The sequence below is a fragment of the Nerophis ophidion genome, linkage group LG02 (assembly GCF_033978795.1).
Source record: "Nerophis ophidion isolate RoL-2023_Sa linkage group LG02, RoL_Noph_v1.0, whole genome shotgun sequence".
NCBI lineage: Eukaryota > Metazoa > Chordata > Actinopteri > Syngnathiformes > Syngnathidae > Nerophis > Nerophis ophidion.
In genome coordinates, this window is record NC_084612.1 from 24,127,864 (window position 1) to 24,148,487 (window position 20,624).

General features: G+C 40.9%; 1 protein-coding gene across 1 annotated transcript in view; it reads right to left on the reverse strand.

The window, feature by feature from the left end:
• Window positions 1-4,620: 4,620 nt before the first annotated feature.
• The window catches only part of tacr2 (tachykinin receptor 2), a 34,975-nt gene continuing 18,971 nt past the window's right edge, over window positions 4,621-20,624 (reverse strand). Inside the window, exons 2-8 of the mRNA XM_061879952.1 lie at window positions 20,109-20,264; window positions 19,716-20,011; window positions 16,468-16,662; window positions 15,055-15,205; window positions 14,846-14,965; window positions 9,239-9,315; window positions 4,621-9,176 (exon numbers count right to left, since the gene is read on the reverse strand). Coding sequence (XP_061735936.1) covers window positions 8,972-9,176; window positions 9,239-9,315; window positions 14,846-14,965; window positions 15,055-15,205; window positions 16,468-16,662; window positions 19,716-20,011; window positions 20,109-20,264 — 1,200 coding nt within the window. The 3' untranslated portion in view covers window positions 4,621-8,971. The remainder of the gene's footprint in view (window positions 9,177-9,238; window positions 9,316-14,845; window positions 14,966-15,054; window positions 15,206-16,467; window positions 16,663-19,715; window positions 20,012-20,108; window positions 20,265-20,624) is intronic.

Genomic DNA, 20,624 nt, shown 5'->3' on the forward strand with positions numbered 1-20,624 from the left:
TGATCCTGCAAATGTATTTATTACAGTCTTCCCTTGTGGCGTTATTACGAACTTTTTAAATAGTTTTTTAATAATATAAGTAGTGGTTTTAACATGAAATAGCACTCATATTATTAATATAATATAATTGTGGGGCGGCATAGCTCGGTTGGTAGAGCGGCCGTGCCAGCAGCTTGAGGGTTGCAGGTTCGATTCCCGCTTCCGCCATCCTAGTCACTGTCGTTGTGTCCTTGGGCACGAAACTTTACCCACCTGTTCCCAGTGCCACCCACACTGGTTTACATGTAACTTAGATATTGGGTTTCACTATGTAAAGCGCTTTAAGTCACTAGAGAAAAGCGCTATATAAATATACATCACTTCAAATTCACTTCAATAATTAAAAAAAAAATAAAAAAATAATATATATATATATATATATACTGTATATCAATGACATGCTGTTAGGGGAGGCAAGTGAGGCAGGTCATCACCTGCCACCAGGTGGCTTAACCATAAGATGTTCCAAAACGAAGTAATAAAACAAGTTTTAATATTTCTCTTTTGGTTTATGCTTTCTATGTGATTTTGGTGTGGTTCCTGTATATTTGGATAATTTTCATGTTCAAAATTGCGGAAATTCCATGTTTCCTGATCCAAACAATGCAGCAGATGAGAAGTGAGGCAGACACAGGCGGTGCCTCCACGGCTACACAAGGTGTGTATTGGGCGTGTGCGTGCGAGGGTGGGCATGCTTGTTGCCACGTGGAAAAGGCAGGTCTTGAGGCAGCAAGTAACTCTGCCTCAAGGTAGGGGGTGATATATTGTCAACTTGCAGTACAATGCCTCAGTAGTACTCTGACTCGCCACACTGGGAGAAGTGGGGGCGCTCAAGCTAGAAGACACAGGTCTCCAGCGCAAGCCAGCATTTTTTCTTTTCTTTTAAACTGTATTTATAAGAAACATGGCATTTTTATTAGAGTAAGCCAGCGTTTGTGGGTGTTTTTTGTCAGATGCAAAAATATTGTTTGATTTCTTGGAATGAAATTGAATTAAATGAATGTTTCTGCCAATATGGAGGATTAGATACTGTATCCAAGATGAAATACTTCTCTAAACTGGACTTTAAGACAAAATGAATGTGATCCTACAAAGTAGGTTTTCATGAAGGATAACTATTGCTGCTTCAGATACAAATACAGAAACATAAAATACACTCATAATACTTGATTTATTTTGTTAAAAGCAAATGGGACCAAAAAGTATTTAATAACAACTTTATCAAATAGTTTTTGGAAGCACTTGTCATATCATTATGATAACGTTTTTATGAAAGCGAATAACTCCCTTTTTTTCCCTGTAACTCTAATGTGCAACCTAAATCAACAATGACTAGAGCTGCACATATGAATTAAAGTAAAAAAAAAAAAAGAAGAAAAAAAGTATGTTTAGTTCACCGCACGTCACTGATATATATATATATATATATATATATATATATATATATATATATATATATATATATATATATATATATATATATATATATATATATATATATATATATATAATATATAATAACATAATATAACCTTTACACTCATTTCAGTTGATATAGTCGCCTTGAGTGTGTTCTACTGTAGATTACAGTACTTCTGATAGCCAGGAGGATCCTGGCTATCACCCGGCCACTACAACACAGCCACGATGTGAAAATAACATGTCACATCATGGGTCATTCCTCTTAAGTTAGAACCAGACTTCCGTGTGCTGAAACCATTGGCGTAAATTGTTTTAAAAAAAACCAACTACCATTAGACTTGTTGTTAGCATTTTAGCATTCCTTGTTGTTAGCATTGTGTTCCCTGTGTTTACATTCCACTTCACTCACAAGGCTCCCTTCTCTGTTAGCATTAAGGGCCGAGTACCATCCGTCCCACTGTTGTCTTCTGTAACTGCTCGCGTCAAAGGCTCACCTATGTGGCGATCTGTTATTGATGAGGCAGGAGTATTAAAAAGTGGTTTTGACAAAAGTTGGTCAGCTTGATTGTTGCGGTAAAATTGGCACAGATGTACCGCCTCTTTTTGTCATCCTTAACCTGATTTTTTTTTATTTTTTTAATTGCCATAATTTGACCAATAAAGCACTGTAATACATATAATACTTAATTCAACAAGTAGTTTAGACCCAAAAAATGTACAAACCCTGTTTCCATATGAGTTGGGAAATTGTGTTAGCTGAAAATATAAATGGAATACAATGATTTGCAAATCCTTTTCAACCCATATTCAGTTGAATGTGCTACAAAGACAACATATTTGATGTTCAAATTGATAAACATTTTTTTTTGTGCAAATAATCATTAACTTTAGAATTTGATGCCAGCAACATGTGACAAAGAATTCCGGAAAGGTGGCAATAAATACTGATAAAGTTGAGGAAAGCTCATCAAACACTTATTTGGAACATCCCACAGGTGTGCAGGCTAATAGGGAACAGGTGGGTGCCAGGATTGGGTATAAAAACAGCTTCCAAAAAAATGCTCAGTCTTTCACAAGAAAGGATGGGACGAGGTACACCCCTTTGTCCACAACTGCGTGAGCAAATAGTCAAACAGTTTAAGAACAACGTTTCTCAAAGGGCAATTGCTAGAAATTTAGGGATTTCAACATCACGGGGACGGCGTGGCGCAGTGGGGAGAGTGGCCGTGTGCAACCCGAGCGTCCCTGGTTCAATTCCCATCTAGTACCAACCTCGTCACGTCCGTTGTGTCCTGAGCAAGACACTTCACCCTTGCTCCTGATGGGTGCTGGTTGGCGCCTTGCATGGCAGCTCCCTCCATCAGTGTGTGAATGTGGGTGTGAATGGGTAAATGTGGAAGTAGTGTCAAAGCGCTTTGAGTACCTTGAAGGTAGAAAAGCGCTATACAAGTACAACCCATTTATCATTTATTTATTTATTTATCTACGGTCCATAATATCATCAAAAGGTTTAGAGAATCCGTAAAAAATCACTCCACGTAAGCGGCATGGCCGGAAACCAACATTGAATGACCGTGACCTTCGATCCCTCAGACAGCACTGTGACAAAAACCGACATCAATCTCTAAAGGATATCACCTCATGGGCTCAGGAACACTTTATAAAACCACTGTCACTAAATACAGTTGGTCGCTACATCTGTACGTGCAAGTTAAAGCTCTACTATGCAAAGCGAAAGCCATTTATCAACAACATCCAGAAACTCCGCTGGCTTCTCTGGGCCCGAGATCATCTAAGACAGACTGATGCAAAGTGGAAAAGTGTTCTGTGGTCTGACGAGTCCACCCTTTCAAATTGTTTTTGGAAATATTCGACATCGTGTCTTTCGGACCAAAGGGGAAGCGAACCATCCAGACTGTTATCGACGCAAAGTTCAAAAGCCAGCATCTGTGATGGTATGGGGGTGCATTAGTGCCAAAGGCATGGGTAACTTACACATCTGTGAAGGCACCATTAATGCTGAAAGGTACACACAGGTTTTGGAACAACATATGCTGCCATCTAAGCGCCGTCTTTTTCATGGACGCCCGTGCTTTTTTCAGCAAGACAATGCCAAACCACATTCAGCACGTGTTACAACAGCGTGGCTTCGTAAAAAGAGAGTGGGGGTATTTTCCTGGCCCGCCTGCAGTCCAGACATGTCTCCCATCAAAAATGCGTGGCACATTATGAAGCGTAAAATACGACAATGGAGACCCCGGACTGTTAAACGACTAAAGCTCTACATAAAACAAGAATGGGACATAATTCCACTTTCAAAGCTTAAACAATTAGTTTCCTCAGTTCCCAAACGTTTATTGAGTGTTGTTAAAAGAAAAGGTGATGTAACACAGTGGTGAACATGCCCTTTCCCAACTACTTTGGCACGTGTTGCAGCCATGAAATTCTTAGTTAATTATTATTTGCAAAAAAAAATAAAGTTTATGAGTTTGAACATCAAATACCTTATCTTTGTATTGCATTCAATTGACTATAAGTTGAAAAGGATTTTCAAATCATTGTATTCCGTTCATATTTACATTTAACGCAATTTCCCACCTCATATGGAAACAGGGTTTTTAGAATATTCTTAAAAATCTGCAATGTAGTGAAGCTGTAATATTAGAAGCGCGATGTGGCAAAGGACGACTGTATAGTATATTACTTCTTATTTTTGCTTGTGGTGTCCCTCAGCGTTCCATCTTTGGACCGTTACTATTTTGAAGGCTTTTCTACATTCGCAAAAGTACAACATGAACATGTTAGGCAATCTAATTGCACGTTTTGACCCTTAAAGGTCTCAAAAATGGCCAAAGACTTGTTTTGCAACTCAGATGACATTTTGGTAGAAATATGTGCAGTACAGGTTTATGCACCCATTCATTCATTTTCTACCGCTTTTCCCTCTGTGAGTCTCGGGGGGTGCTGGAACCTATGCCTGCTGTACTCGGAGTGCAGGATTACACATTTTTAAAGATGATCGTGTCTGACGGGATTCTTTGACAGAAATGTGGACAGGAGAAATTAGCACCAATAAGCTCCCCAATGTTTGGCAGATTTGTTTCCCCATCAATAATCACTTCTTCCTTAAGTCACTGGAATCTGTCCAACACTGTCATTAACAAAATAAAGTCATGTCACAATAAATATTCGTTTGTATTATGTACAATTATCTGTGAAAAACACACAAAATGTATTAGCATTGTTTTTTTATTATTTAGGCCTCAAGGGTTTTGTGCATACAACAGGTACACAGATCATTCACAATGTCACTATACGTATGTATTCATAAATAGTATTCAGGATCGAAACAATGAATATTTACAAGTGTACCACATACAGTACTTATTTTTTACTATACAAACCATAGTGCATGTGTGACTGAAATGACCATATATTAGGATTAGAGAGAAAATCTATTGGACACAAGATGGGGGCGGGGGTCTTACAGGGTATGCAATATATTCCAGCATGTCTTTGTACAATATTAAATGTAATGAAGGATTTATTTTCACATTTTATCTTGGGAGCTCTGCATAAATTGACACCCCCATTGTTACACATTTTCCCATGCTCTGTTATAATCCTTCTTGGCTAATATTGAATATCCATAATGGAATTTTAATGTGTTCCACCAAGACAAGACGGACCATGCTTGACACTTTCCACATGCATGTGGGATTTTGTTTTACTTTTGCCTAATTTTAAATACACCCAAAGCTTTTATTTTTATCCTATGCATGACTTCCTTCCAAAATGTATTTTGCAGCTATCTACGGTACATTTATTAATTTGTCTGTCTTCTTTTTTTTCTCTTCAGAAACTGAACTGAGCAATAGATAAAAAGTTAAAAGATAACACAAATGCAGTGGTACTATCGGTTTAAACCTTACCACACTCCATCATGCTGAGTTTACTCTGGACACTGAGCTCACAGTTTAAGGTTTTTGGCTTTTTATCTCATGCTCTCGCCTTCCAATAAGGGGACTCTAATTCAGGACATACTGTATAGGCAGGAACAGGCACGTTACAAAAGCATTGAAGGGTTTAGCAAAGGAAAAACACAACAATTGACTAAAATTCCAAGTGTAATGTGGTCCAAAACTCAGTCTGTTTAAAAAAAAAAAAACAACAACTTCACTTCACTCCATCTCCTAGTCTGTAATTTTCGATGCATTTACTGCAATTTACTGCATTTTTTGTGGCACTGTTCTGTATACGCTAAAGAGGCAAGTCACAGAAACAGTTACATTTTTAGGAGTTTGAGAGGTTGTATTTAAGTATTTGCCTGAGAGCAGAGGTCGGGAATCTTTTTGACTGAGAGAGCCATGAAAGCCAAATATTTCAAAATGTATTTCCGTGAGAGCCTTTTAATATTTTTTTTTAACACGGAATACAACTAAATGTGTGCATTTTTTAGAGTATAATACGTCTATTATTCTTTTTAATAACATTGTTATTCTAAAGTTAACCAATAATAAATATAATACTTCTTACCATTAATGCGAAATATTGAACAGGTGCGATAGAAAATGGATGGTTGGATTAAAATGCATGAGAATATTTTATAATTTGAACGTTATCTTTAACACTGCTTACCAGCGGAATGATTAATTACTTACCGTGTTAAGCAATGTCAGCTAAGATTTATCTAAGAGCCAGATGCAGTCATCAAAAGAGCCAGATCTGGCTCTAGAGCCCATGCTTTAGAGACTCAACAATTGAGGCCATCAAGAAAGCCTCACATTTTCAGAAACACTTCACTAAACGACAGGCGAACATTGCACAAGATGCAGGTGGGTCTCACCTTACTTCACATTAGCAGCACATGTAATCCATTCAAACCACCTTATTTTTTAGAACACAATCATTGCAACACTAAGTTGCCCAATCATGCCTTCAATTTTAATATAAAGCAGGGGTGTCATGCTTGTTTTATTGAGGGCCACATCACAATTATGGCTGCACTCGGGGCCAAATTAAAGGATGTGACGGGCCATATTTACAGTCCATAATTTTTTACACATTTTATGTTGCAGCCTTATTCAAAAATGGAATACTTTAATTTTTCTCCTCAAAATTCTGCAGACAATACCATATAATGACAATGTGTTTTTTTTTCCTCAATGTTATTGAAAATAAAAAAACTGAAAATTCACATGTACTTTGTTGACGCACCTTTGGCAGCCATTACAGCCCCAAGTCTTTTTGAATACGATGCCACAAGCTTGGCACACCTATCTTTAGGCAGTTTTGCCCATTCCTCTTTGCAGCACCTCTCAAGCTCCATCAGGTTGGATAGATTGTCCTTCCAGAAGGACAACCATCTCTGCAGCAATCCACCAATCAGGCCTGTATGGTAGATTGGCCAGACGGAAGCCATTTCTTAGTTGAAAAGTGAAAGACTCTCAGACCATGAGAAACAAAGATTTTCTGGCCTGAGAAGACAAAGATTGAAGTCTTTGACGTAAATGCCAGGTGACATGTTTGGAGGGAACCAGGCACCACTTATGACCAGGCCAATACCATCCCTACAGTGAAGGTTCTCTCTCTAGAGCAGTGTTTTTCAACCACTGTGCCATGAGATACAGCCTGGTGTGCCATGGGAGATTATGTAATTTCACCTATTTGGGTTAAAACTTTGTTTTGCAAACCGGTAATTCTAATTCGCAATTGTGCTTTTGTTGAGTGTCTGTGCTGTCCAGAACTCGGCAGAGTAACCGTGTTATACTCTTCCATATCAGTAGGTGGCAGCAGGTAGCTAATTCCTTTGTAGATTTTCGGGAACATGGTTTGTCGTGATCACAATATGCGGGAGGCAGCGTGTAGGTAAAAAGGTATCCAACACTTAAACCAAAAATAAACAAAAGGCGAGTGCTGCTAAGAAAAGGCATTGAAGTTTAGGGATGGCTATGCAAAATGTAACTAAAACTGAACAGGCTGCAAAGTATACAAAAACCGAAGGCTGGATGACAGCAGAGACTTACAGCGTGTGGAGCAGACGGCGTCCACAAAGTACATCCCTTACATGACATGACAGTCTACAATGTCCTCACAAAGAAGGATAGCTTCCGCACAACTTAAATAGTCTTGATTGCTAAAACAAAACAGGTGCGGGGAATAGCGCTCAAGGAAGACATGAAACTGCTACAGGAAAATACCAACAAAATAGGAAAAGCCACCAACATAGGAGCGCAAGAGGAGAACACACAGGAAAACAGCAAAAAACTCAAAATAAATCACGGTGTGATGTGACAGGTCGTGACACTTACTTTGAGACAAGAGCTATAGTGATGCATGCTTGGTTATGGTTTGAATTCATATCCAACAATTGCAAGAACAACTTTTTACTCTCAATGTCGGCTACTGAGTTTCATTTTTGTAATGTTTTCTGCTGGTGTTGTGCCTCGGAATTTTTTCAATGGAAAAAAATGTGCCTCGGGTCAGAAAAGGTTGAAAAACCCTGCTTTAGAGGAATGCTGTAGCTCTGACAGAGTGACAATCGGGTTCTTGGTCGTCTCCCTGACAAAACTAAGATGAATGCAGCAATGTACAGAGACATCCTGGATGTAAACCAACGCTTCCTATCCAACCTGATGGAGCTTGAGAGTTGCTACGAAAAGGAATGGGCAAAACCGTCCAAAGATAGGTGTGCCAAGCTTGTGGCATTGTATTCAAAAATACTTCAGGCTGTAATTGTTTCTAAAGGCGCATCAAGAAAGCATTGAGCAAAAGCTCTGTGACTTTTTAGTTATGACATTTTTACCACATTTGCAGAAATGTAAATATAAAACTTTTGTCATTGTCATTATGTGATATTCTGTGCAGAATTTTAACGCCCACAATTAATTATTCCATTTTGGAATACATAAATAAATAAATGGGTTGTACTTGTATAGCGCTTTTCTACCTTCAAGGTACTCAAAGCGCTTTGACACTACTTCCACGTTCACCCATTCACACATTGATGGAGGGAGCTGCCATGCAAGGCGCTAACCAGCACCCATCAGGAGCAAGGGTGAAGTGTCTTGCTCAGAACACAACGGACTTGACGAGGTTGGTACTAGGTGGGGATTGAACCTGGGACCCTCGGGTTGCGCACGGCCACTCTTCCACTGCGCCACTAAGCCAATAAGGCTGTAACATACCAACATGTGGAAAAAGTGAAGCGCTGTGAATACTTTACGGATGCAATGTAAATAGTGTGGCGGACTACATTAAATGATGTGGCGGACTACATTAAATTTGCAGGCCTTGTGACTTTGCAAACAACATTAAATGATGTAACAGATAGCATTGAATATAAGGTGGTGGGCCACAATAAATTACGTAACAGACCACATTGAAAGGCCTGGCAGATCACATTGAGTAACGTTACGTGGCAGATCTGGCCCCCGGGCCTTGACTTTGACACATGAGATATAAATAATAATGTAAGTTAACACTCGGAATGTCCATATGATGTCATCCTTTACAATGTGCATGAACCTTGGCCACAGCCTTTGCTTGCGTCACAAGTGTTGTTCGCGTGTATGGACGTGTGCGCGCTGCTGTTGCCTTGACCTCGTGTCATGGTCACTCTGAAGGTATGTGTGTGCTGCAGCTCCATCTTGTCCTCCTCTGACACCTTGATGAAGGGACACCAAGAGAAGGCGTGACGGAAACCAGCACGGAACCTGCAACACACAACAACTTAGCAAGGTGCATTTTAATCTTGACGCAAACGTGACCTTTTTACCTTTGGTTCAGACAGCAGTAAATAATAGGGTTGTACATAGTCGAGCTCATTGCCAACCAAAAAATGGCCAGGTAAACCTGTCAAAGATAGGAAAAAATATTAAATACATAAATAATACATTTTTATGTCTTTAAGAATAATCAACGGACACGTTTATGCTGTAAAAATATTTTACATAGAAAATATTGTTTTACATTGCACTCTTGAAGCCAAGAAATATAAGTGTAGTGCCCCATGAAGTCCACTAGATGTCGCTGTTTTTCACATCTATAGTATTTCCAATATCCATCCATCCATCCATTTTCTACCGCTTATTCCCTTTCGGGGTCGCGGGGGGCGCTGGCGCCTATCTCAGCTACAATCGGGCGGAAGGCGGGGTACACCCTGGACAAGTCGCCACCTCATCGCAGGGCCAACACAGATAGACAGACAACATTCACACTCACATTCACACACTAGGGCCAATTTAGTGTTGCCAATCAACCTATCCCCAGGTGCATGTCTTTGGAGGTGGGAGGAAGCCGGAGTACCCGGAGGGAACCCACGCATTCACGGGGAGAACATGCAAACTCCACACAGAAAGATCCCGAGCCTGGATTTGAACCCAGGACTATTATATAATATATCTACTCCATACTAAATTCTTCTGAGCAACAAGTGGCCACTATTGAATAAGAATAACATATACAGTATATATATATATATATATATATACATGTATATATATGTATATATATATATATATATATATATATATATATATAAATATATATATATATATATATATATACATGTATATATATATATATATATATATATATACTCTATTGAATAAGAATAACATATACAGTATATATATATATATATATATATATTTATATATATATATATATATATATGTAGGGCTTCACGGTGGAAGAGGGGTTAGTGTGTCTGCCTCACAATACGAAGGTCCTGCAGTCCTGGGTTCAATCCCAGGCTCGGGATCTTTCTGTGTGGAGTTTGCTTGTTGTCCCCGTGAATGCGTGGGTTCCCTCCGGGTACTCCGGCTTCCTCCCACTTCCAAAGACATGCACCTGGGGATAGGTTGATTGGCAACACCAAAATTGGCCTTAGCGTGTGTGAGTGTGAATGTTGTCTGTCTATCTGTGTTGGCCCTGTGATGAGGTGGCGACTTGTCCAGGGTGTATATTGTGTCAGATGTAAATATAGTTCGGGGTCTCCGCTGTCGTATTTTACGCTTCATAATGCTCCACACATTATCGGTGGGAGTCAGGTCTGGACTGCAGGCAGGCCAGGAAAGTACCCACACTCTTTTTTTACGAAAGCCATACTGAATGGGGCTTGGCATTGTCTAGCTGAAATAAGCAGGGGCGTCCATGAAAAAGACGGCGCTTGGATGGCAGCATATGTTCTTCTAAAACCTGTATGTACCTTTCAGCATTAATGGTGCCTTCACAGATGTGTAAGTTACCCATGCCTTGGGCACTAATGCACCCCCATACCATCACATATGCTGGCTTTTGAACTTTGTGTGGATAACAGTCTGGATGGTTCACTTCCCCTTTGGTCCGGATGACAAAATGTCGAAATATTTCCAAAAACAATTTGAAATGTGGACTCGTCAGACCACAGAACACTTTTCCACTTTGCATCAGTCCATCTTAGATGATCTCAGGCCCAGAGAAGCCGGCGGCGTTTCTGGATGTTGTTGATAAATGGCTTTCAATTTTCATAGTAGAGCTTTAACTTGCACTTACAGATGTAGCGACGAACTGTATTTAGTGACAGTAGTTTTCTGAAGTGTTCCTGAGCCCATGTGGTGATATCCTTTAAAGATTGATGTCGGTTTTTGATACAGTGCAGTCTGAGGGATCGAAGGTCACGGTCATTCAATGTTGGTTTCCGGCCATGCCGCTTACGTGGAGTGATTTCTCCAGATTCTCTGAAGCTTTTGATGATATTATGGACCGTAGATGTTGAAATCCCTAAATTTCTTGCAATTGCACTTTGGGAAATGTTGTTCTTATGCAGTTTTGGACAAAGGGGTGTGCCTCACCCCATCCTTTCCTGGGAAAGACTGACCATTTTTGGGAAAGCTGCTTTTATACCCAATCATGGCGCCCACCTGTTCCCAATTAGCCTGCACACCTGTGGGATGTTCCAAATAAGTGTTTGATGAGCATTCCTCAAATTTATCAGTATTTATTGCCAGCTTCCCCAACTTCTTTGTCATGTGTTGCTGGCATCAAATTCTAAAGTTAATGATTATTTGCAAAAAAAAAAAGATTATCAGTTTGAACATCAAATATGTTGTCTTTGTAGCATATTCAACTGAATATGGGTTGAAAATGATTTCCAAATCATTGTCCATCCATCCATCCATTTTCTACCGCTTATTCCCTTTCGGGGTCGCGGGGGGCGCTGGCGCCTATCTCAGCTACAATCGGGCGGAAGGCAGGGTACACCCTGGACAAGTCGCCCCCTCATCGCAGGGCCAACACAGATAGACAGACAACATTCACACTCACATTCACACACTAGGGCCAATTTAGTGTTGCCAATCAACTTATCCCCAGGTGCATGTCTTTGGAAGTGGGAGGAAGCCGGAGTACCCGGAGGGAACCCACGCATTCACGGGGAGAACATGCAAACTCCACACAGAAAGATCCCGAGCCTGGATTCGAACCCAGGACTGCAGGAACTTCGTATTGTGAGGCAGACGCACTAACCCCTCTCCCACCGTGAAGCCCCAAATCATTGTATTCCGTTTATATTTACATCTAACACAATTTCCCAACTCATATGGAAACAGGGTTTGTATATCCATCCATCCATTTTCTACCGCTTATTCCCTTTGGGGTCGCGGTGGGCGCTGGTGCCTATCTCAGCTACAATCGGGCGGAAGGCGGGGAACGCACTGGACAAGTCGCCACCTCATCGCAGGCCCAACACAGATAGACAGACAACACTTACACTCACATTCACACACTAGGGCCAATTTAGTGTTGCCAATCAACCTATCCCCAGGTGCATGTCTTTGGAGGTGGGAGGAAGCCGGAGTACCCGGAGGGAACCCACGCAGTCACGGGGAGAACATGCCAACTCCACACAGAAAGATCCCGAGCCTGGGATTGAACCCAGGACTACTCACAAACTTTGTATTGTGAGGCAGACGCACTAACTCCTCTTCCACCGTGCTGCCATATATATATATATATATATATATATATATATATATATATATATACAAACCCCGTTCCCATAAGAGTTGGGAAATTGTGTTAGATGTAAATATAAACAGAATACAATGATTTGCAAATCATTTTCAACCCATATTCAGTCGAATATGCTACAAAGACAACATATTTGATGTTCAAACTGATAAACATTTTTTTTTTGCAAATAATCATTTACTTCAGAATTTGATGCCAGCAACACGTGAAAAAGAAGGTGGGAAAGGTGGCAATAAATACTGATAAAGTTGAGGAATGCTCATCAAACACTTATTTGGAACATCCCATAAGTGTGCAGGCTATTTAGGAACAGGTGGATGCCATGATTGGGTATAAAAAGAGCTTCCCAATAAATGCTAAGTCTTTCACACAGAAAGGATGGGGCGAGGTACACTCCTTTGTCCACAACTGTGTGAGCAAATAGTCAAACAGTTTAAGAACAAAGTTTCTCAAAGTGTAGTTGCAAGAAATGTAGGGATTTCAACATCTACGGTCCATAATATCATCAAAAGGTTCAGAGAATCTGGAGAAATCTCTCCACGTAAGCGGCATGGCCGGAAACCAGCATTGAATGACCATGACCTTCGATCCCTCAGAAGGCACTGTATCAAAAACCGACATCAATCTGTAAAGGATATCACCACATGGGCTCAGGAACACTTTATAAAACCACTGTCACTAAATACAGTTCTTCGCTACATCTGTAAGTGCAATTTAAAGCTCTACTATGCAAAGCAAAAGCCATTTATCAACAACCAGAAACGCTGCTGGCTTCTCTGGGCTTGAGATCATCTAAGATAGACTGATGCAAAGTGGAAAAGTGTTCTGTGGTCTGACGAGTCCACATATCAAATTGTTTTTGGAAATATTCGACATCGAGTCATCCGGACCAAAGGGGAAGCGAACCATCCAGACTGTTATTCGACGCAAAGTTCAAAAGCCAGCATCTGTGATGGTATGGGGGTGCATTATTGCCCAAGGCATGGGTAACTTACACATCTGCGAAGGCACCATTAATGCTGAAAGGTACATCCAGGTTTCGGAACAACATATGCTGCCATTTAAGCGCCATCTTTTTCATGAACGCCCCTGCTTATTTCAGCAAGACAATGCCATTCCACATTCAGCATGTGTTACAACAGAGTGGCTTCGTAAAAAAAGAATGCGGGTACTTTCCTGTGCGCATTATGAAGCATAAAATACGACAGCGGAGACCCCGGACTGTTGAACGACTGAAGCTCTACATAAAAAAAGAATGGGAAAGAATTCCACTTTCAAATCTTCAACAATTAGTTTCCTCAGTTCCCAAATGTTTATTGAGTGTTGTTAAAAGAAAAGGTGATGTATCACAGTGGTGAACATGCCGTTTCCCAACTACTTTTGCATGTGTTGCAGCCATGAAATCCCAAGTTAATTATTATTTGCAAAAAAAAAAAAGTTTATGAGTTTGAACATCAAATATGTTGTCTTTGTAGTACATTCAATTGTATATGGGTTGAAAAGGATTTGCAAATCATTGTATTCCGTTTATATTTACATCTAATACAATTTCCCAACTCATATGGAAACGGGGTTTGTATATAAATACTGTATATATGTATATATATATATACGTATATATATGTATATATATATATATATACGTATATATATATATATATATATACATTAAAACTATTTTTACATTAATTACATACACATTTAAAAAATATTTTAAGATGTAATTATTTGATTATTTCCCATTCAACCCTCTATTGTGGTTTCCATTTACTGCATTTTCAGTGTAAGGGACACATTTTTCACACCCACATTTCAAATTTAAAACACTTCAATATTTTTCCTGAGGGAACAATAAAGTACTATCTATTAATACTGTGGTGGTCAACTGCTCCTTTTTCTTATATGATCGAGATGTTCGATGCAACAAATGCATCACAAGTCAGAAATCCATCCATATATCCATTTTCTACCGCTTGTCCCTTTTAGGGTCGTGGGGGGTCGCTGGCGCCTATCTCAGCAGGCAGTGTACACCCTGGACAAATCGCCACCTCTTTGCAGGGACAACACAGATAGACAGACAACATTCACACACTAGGGCCCATTTAGTGTTGCCAATCAACTTATCCCCAGGTGCATGTCTTTGGAAGTGGGAGGAAGCCGGAATACCCGGAGTGAACCCACGCAGTCACAGGGAAAACATGCAAACTCCACACAGAAACATCCCGAGTCCGGGATTGAACCCAACACTGCTCAAGACCTTCGTATTGTGAGGCAGATGCACTAACCCCTCCTCCACCGTGCTGCCCCAAGTCAGAAATGTGTGTGTGAAATCACCACAAGCAACGGACGGGCAGGATAAAAGAATGCTAACCTGTTGAATGTAATGTTGCTTGTAAATGTCTCTATTGAACGATCCCAGTATGAAGTAGGTGTGGTAGGGCAACCAGCACAAAGCAAAGGTCACCACCACAACAACCATCATCTTTACTACCTAGGAGCCAACACACAGCAAAAGGCACCGTATTATGTCAACTCAGCAGACACAAACAACACGACTTGTGTCAGATGAAAAATGTTGACCTTTCTCTTTGCTGTGATCTGGCTGTGGTAGTGGTCCGAGGCCTCCCCTGGGATGTGGCCTCCCCACAGGGTCCTGCCTACCAAACTGTAGGTGACCAGCATTACCAGCAGGGGGAACAGGTAGATCAGCAATATCACGGCAAACTGGTAGCTACATGATAGATAGATAAATACATGCAAGAAGAAGCATTAATTCATATGCATTTTCTCAGGTATAAAACAGTAATGTGTTGAATTACATAAAGCAAAACAATAAATACAACTGATTTCCATGCAGTTTAAAGAATGTATATGTGCAAGTACTGTACATATAATGCTACTCGGTTGGTGAAAAACATGCAATATATATTTTTTAATTATGACATATGTAACACAATGTAAATGATAAAGTCTCTGGACAGTCAACAAGAAGACCTACAATAGAAATTCCTATTTTGGCACGACATACTTTCCCTTGAGATGTTTCAAAAATGGTACGTTTCAACACATTGCAAACGTGCAAACTATAAAACTTTGTACACTATTAGTGGGCATGTTGCAGGTGATCTATTAAGACTGCGTGTAAAATCAATAACAAATACAAAAGTGGCTATTACAATGAGGATTTTGTGTGTACGACACAGTTTTCACCATAGAGACACTCATTTCCCTCCACATTCATATTGCCATGCTCCTACCCGGGACATTGGGCTACGATTTGAAACATGCAGAAGACAATTATGACATGTACCAATTTTTCCGGGCATTTTAGAAGCAGTCTTGCAATATGATCTACAATGGATACATTGGATATTGCAAAAATAAATGTTTCATAATAGAATACATTTTATTAAATATGTAGTATCTCTTATATGAAAAACAAACGCCAATAATAATAAAAACCCAAGTCTTCTGTCTCCAAACGTTTAGTAGATCTGGTTTGTTTACTAGTGGCTGATTGGGAAACATACTGTATACTATAGTGTGTCTCCAGTTATTAAATGTTTTGACCCCTGAGGTCCACTGTGCTTCAAGTTCATCTTGCAAAGGTGACATGAAATAAGTCAAGTTGTGGTTGTGGCAAATATCAGTCTAGAAATGACAAAAACTGATTGAGTCATAGATAGTTGGCTCATAGATAGTTGGCTACAGCCTTGACAGATATATGGACCTTTTAAGTGGGTAAAGGAGGACAGGATGCAAGTATAGGAGAGAAAAGCAACTTGGATTTATAATCACTACTTCAACTGCAACTTTATTTTTTAATTTCATTCATTGCCATCTACTTTCCTTGGTTTTGTGAGAGCACACACGTCTTATTGTTAACAGTTCACCTTTAGGAAAATTCTGCTGTGTGACTGTTAATGTAGTTATTCAAATGCAAATGTGGTACTCTTGAGCACCAGAGCCCCATGCGTTATTATCGTCCTTCACCTGAGTTGATGAGTTCCTCCATAGTCGTCCGGCCAGTCGACCATACAAACAGTTCTGGGGTAGTAAAACCTGGTCACGCTGTAGTAGCACTGTGGGAACGCCAGTAAGATTGCCACGATCCATATGAGTGTGATCACAACCTTGGTGGAGGCGGAGGAGAGGCGGGGCTTCAAAGGATGGATGATGGCCATGTATCTAATTCAGGAGGGAATCCTTGATTTAGTCATTCACAGCTGCACACACACAGAGGTCTGATATTTTTAAAGACTATTAATGATCAGAATGTAACTCTTAATCAGTTAAAATATTAGACACAGTACTACTGTATACCTTTACACCACACCACCTTTAGAACCTCTTCTATAACCATTTATTTCTTAAATATTTGATTTTAAACCACAATTCTCCTATTTTCTCCTACAAACCCCGTTTTCATATGAGTTGGGAAATTGTGTTTGATGTAAATATAAATGGAATACATTGATTTGCAAATAATTTTCAACCCATATTCAGTTGAATATGCTACAAAGACAACATTCCGTATTTCCTTGAATTGCCGCAGGGTATATAGTATGCGCCTGCCTTCAATTACTGCCGGGTCAAACTCGCTTCCCAAAATAATTAGCGCATGCTTAGTATTACCGCCTGGTCAAACTTGTGACGTCACGAGTGACACTTCCCCTGTCATCATTTTCAAAATGGAGGAGGCTGATTTCAATACCGGTAATTTGAAATCGCATAAAGGGAAGAAGATTAAGAGCTATTCTGTAGGATTTAAGGTCAAAGGTTACATCACACTTAAATTTTTACTGCATACCTTCGGTAAGTGCCGGAATGAGAAGAGGTTTTCAAATAATTTGCGCATGCTTACTCTTACCGCATGCCTTTGGTAAGCGCAGGAGTGAGAAGAGGTTTTAAATTAATTAGCGCCCCGGCAGCAATTCAGGGAAATACGGTATTTGATGTTCAAACTGTTAAACATGATTTTTTTGCAAAAAATCATTAACTAGCGAGTGTCCCTCCCAGGAAGAAGTCAAAGAGGACACCAGTGAAATCTTGGCTGAAATGTCACACCTGGAAGGCGGGGCTGGTGAGGCTGCAGTGGCGTCTGCAGACCAGCAGGGCAAGCTGTCGGCTAAAGAGAGGGAGGACGAGCTCACCTTGGTGAAAGAAAAATAAGTTTATGTTGAAGAAGAAGTTTATGTTGAAGAAAAAGAAGAAGAAGTTTATGTTGAAGAAAAAGAAGAAGAAGTTTATGTTGAAGAAGAAGAAGTTTATGTTGAAGAAGAAGACGAAGAAGAAGAAGAAGTTTATGTTGAAGAAGAAGTTTATGTTTAAGAAGAAGTTGAAGAAGATGATGATGATGACGGAAAAGACAAAGAAAGGGTTGCGGCTGAAGAGGACCAACCAACGCCAGCAGAGGGCGAGGATGCTACTTCACCAACAGAGGACAGAGATGAAAGGAAGGAAGAAAATGAAGAGAAGACAGATGACAGTCTTCACTTCCCGCCCCTTCAAAAAAGGGAGGGGGGAGTTGGCTTAGCCGGTTGGAGTTCCGGCTTGCGTCTGGCGATGGAGGTATGTGGGGAGGCGCAGCTGACGGGCCGACGGCGGGGGCAATGCACACTGCAGCCCTGCCCAAGATGGCTGCAAGGAGGCGGACAATGCGGATGAGCGGATAGGCGGGGCCTGCCGGGAGCGCCGCCGCCGCAATCAAATTCAGGTGCGTAGATCGCGCACCGGCACACAGTTGACATTTCTCCTCTGGCTGTATAAAAGGGGGAGAAGGAGGAGGGATCATGGCAGAAGGAGTAGGAGAACCAGCAGCAGAATCTGACGAGCAAAAACGACCGAGAGCGAGCCGAAGACAGCGACGAAGACACAGCCGACTGAAATCGAGCGAGGAGCGAGCAGGAGAGGCGCAGCTGAAAAGCGATCCGACCCAAAGACAAAGCTTGTGTTATTGAAAAATAAACAAGAGTCAAACCTGCAAAGCAATGTTCTTCCTTGATGGTCCATGGTACCCGCTCGATGACGGCAGGAGTCCGTCACAACAGCCAATTAGTTCCACAAAGAAGAAGGATGAAGCTTGTATGAACGGCAGTAAATCAGCCTGTAATCCTCTCTGGAATTTGCTTGCAGCAAAGTCTAAGACACGAGAAAACGGACAACAGGCAGAATCCAACACCCATGATGACAAAACTTCTCAGTGTTTCAGTACAAAGGAGAAAATAGCCATGGACAGGAGCTACAACGGGAAGTAAGATCAAACCAATGAAAGGCACAGACATCCAATTACCAAACAGATTTGTTCTATTTCTACAAGACCCTGACTCCCTCAAAGAATAACAGAGAAAGGTACAAAACTGAACCAAGCAGTAAACAATCTCTCTCATAACCTCACGCACACAATTCCCAGCTGGCACATGAAATTAAAACAACATTGAGGACTTGTTGAGTTATGTCCTGACGTTGAGGAACTCAAACCTAATGTTAGAAAAACATGCTCTTTGATGACGTTTAATTGTCGCCTCCCAGCAGCGTAGTTTTGTTCCCACGTCACGAAATGTGTGTCTCGTCTCCCCGTGTTCCCTCTGGTTCTCTGGCTGCATCTTGGATCTCGACCTCCCGCCTGGACACGGACTATGACGCCTCGCTATCGCCCCCGACTTCATGCCTGTCCCACAGACCTCCCCACCAAAACTTCCGGGTAACACTCTTCAGTAAATCTCCACACATAGTTGCACACATGGCTCATTTGGATTAGTTTCACATTCCATGCTTTTGTAAATATATTTATACATAATAAATAGAGTTAAAATGACGTCCCTACTGTCTGTGCCATCGTCTTTCCCTGTACACACATGACACATCCAACTAAAACAAAACCTGACCTGGTGGAACGGCTCATGACAGATGGTGGCTTAGAGCAGCTTCCATTTTGTTCTCCACAGTCATTGTGGCATCTGCCACAGAGTACACAATACCAAAGCCAATTAAGCTGGATGGAGACTTCCTTGCTTTTAAATCAATGAGGACATTGACTTGAGAATGGACTCGATGTGTAGCTTATTAGCTGCATTAATTTAGGTGATAATATAGACCATTTATTCTCTACCACTTATCTTGTTAGAGGGCACAGGTGAGTGCCCTCTAACTTTGGTCACAGTATCTCTTACCTTATAGTAAGTATCCGTTTTGGCTCAAGTTTCATGTATAGGGCCGTCTTTTTGAAGGGGCTTCCTTACCTGTCCACTGCAATGGCAGCCATGGAGTAAATGGAGGAAAACATGGCGGTGATGGGGAAGAAGTTCTGGAATCGACAATAGCCCAGGCCAAAGTACCAGTCGTTGTGCAGCGCATAGACAAAGTTGAACAGGGTGTTGAATGTTGCCATGGAAACATCAGAGAAAGCCAGGTTGACGATAAAGTAGTTGGTCACAGTCCTCATTCGCCGGTGGGCCAGAATGATCCAGATGACCGTGACGTTCCCAGTGACAGACACCAGAATGATAAGTGAGTATGCTAACGCCCACAGAGCCACCTGAGGAGAGGCGAAAGGTCACAAATGGAAATTGATTTCAGTTTTTTTGCTTTTTTCCTGATCTGATGAGGGTGTAAAATGTATGTCTAGTTTTTACCTGCCAGTCAGGCTGCTGAAATTGATTCCCCGTGGTCTCATTCGTGTCCTCCATCCAGTCTGGCAGTGTGACTGGCAGTGGCAGCGACGTAGCCTGTACGTCTCTTTCCACGTGTCGAATCAAACTCTCAGTGTCCATGACCTCGTCCTGCTTCCCCTGTTGACATGTTAAACTGTACTGCACACTGTCAGAATATATATGTGTTTATACTGTTTATATATACAGTTTATCTGTAGTACTCCAGAATATGTATATTACATTATATTTTGATCCCTCAAGGTACAGTCTGTTTATAAAGTGCTAATTATTGGCCACCCAGGTGAGTATGAGTACATTTTCCCAGGCCAAAAAGACTATGGCAATGTAACCAAAGGACATTTGAGTGTGTGAAGGATCACTTCTTACATTGTTAACCACTTATCCTGTTTAGGGTCATGGGTGACCTGGAGCCTATTGCAGCGGACTTTGGGCAAGAGGCCAGTCAATCACAGGACACATATGGACACACTACCATTC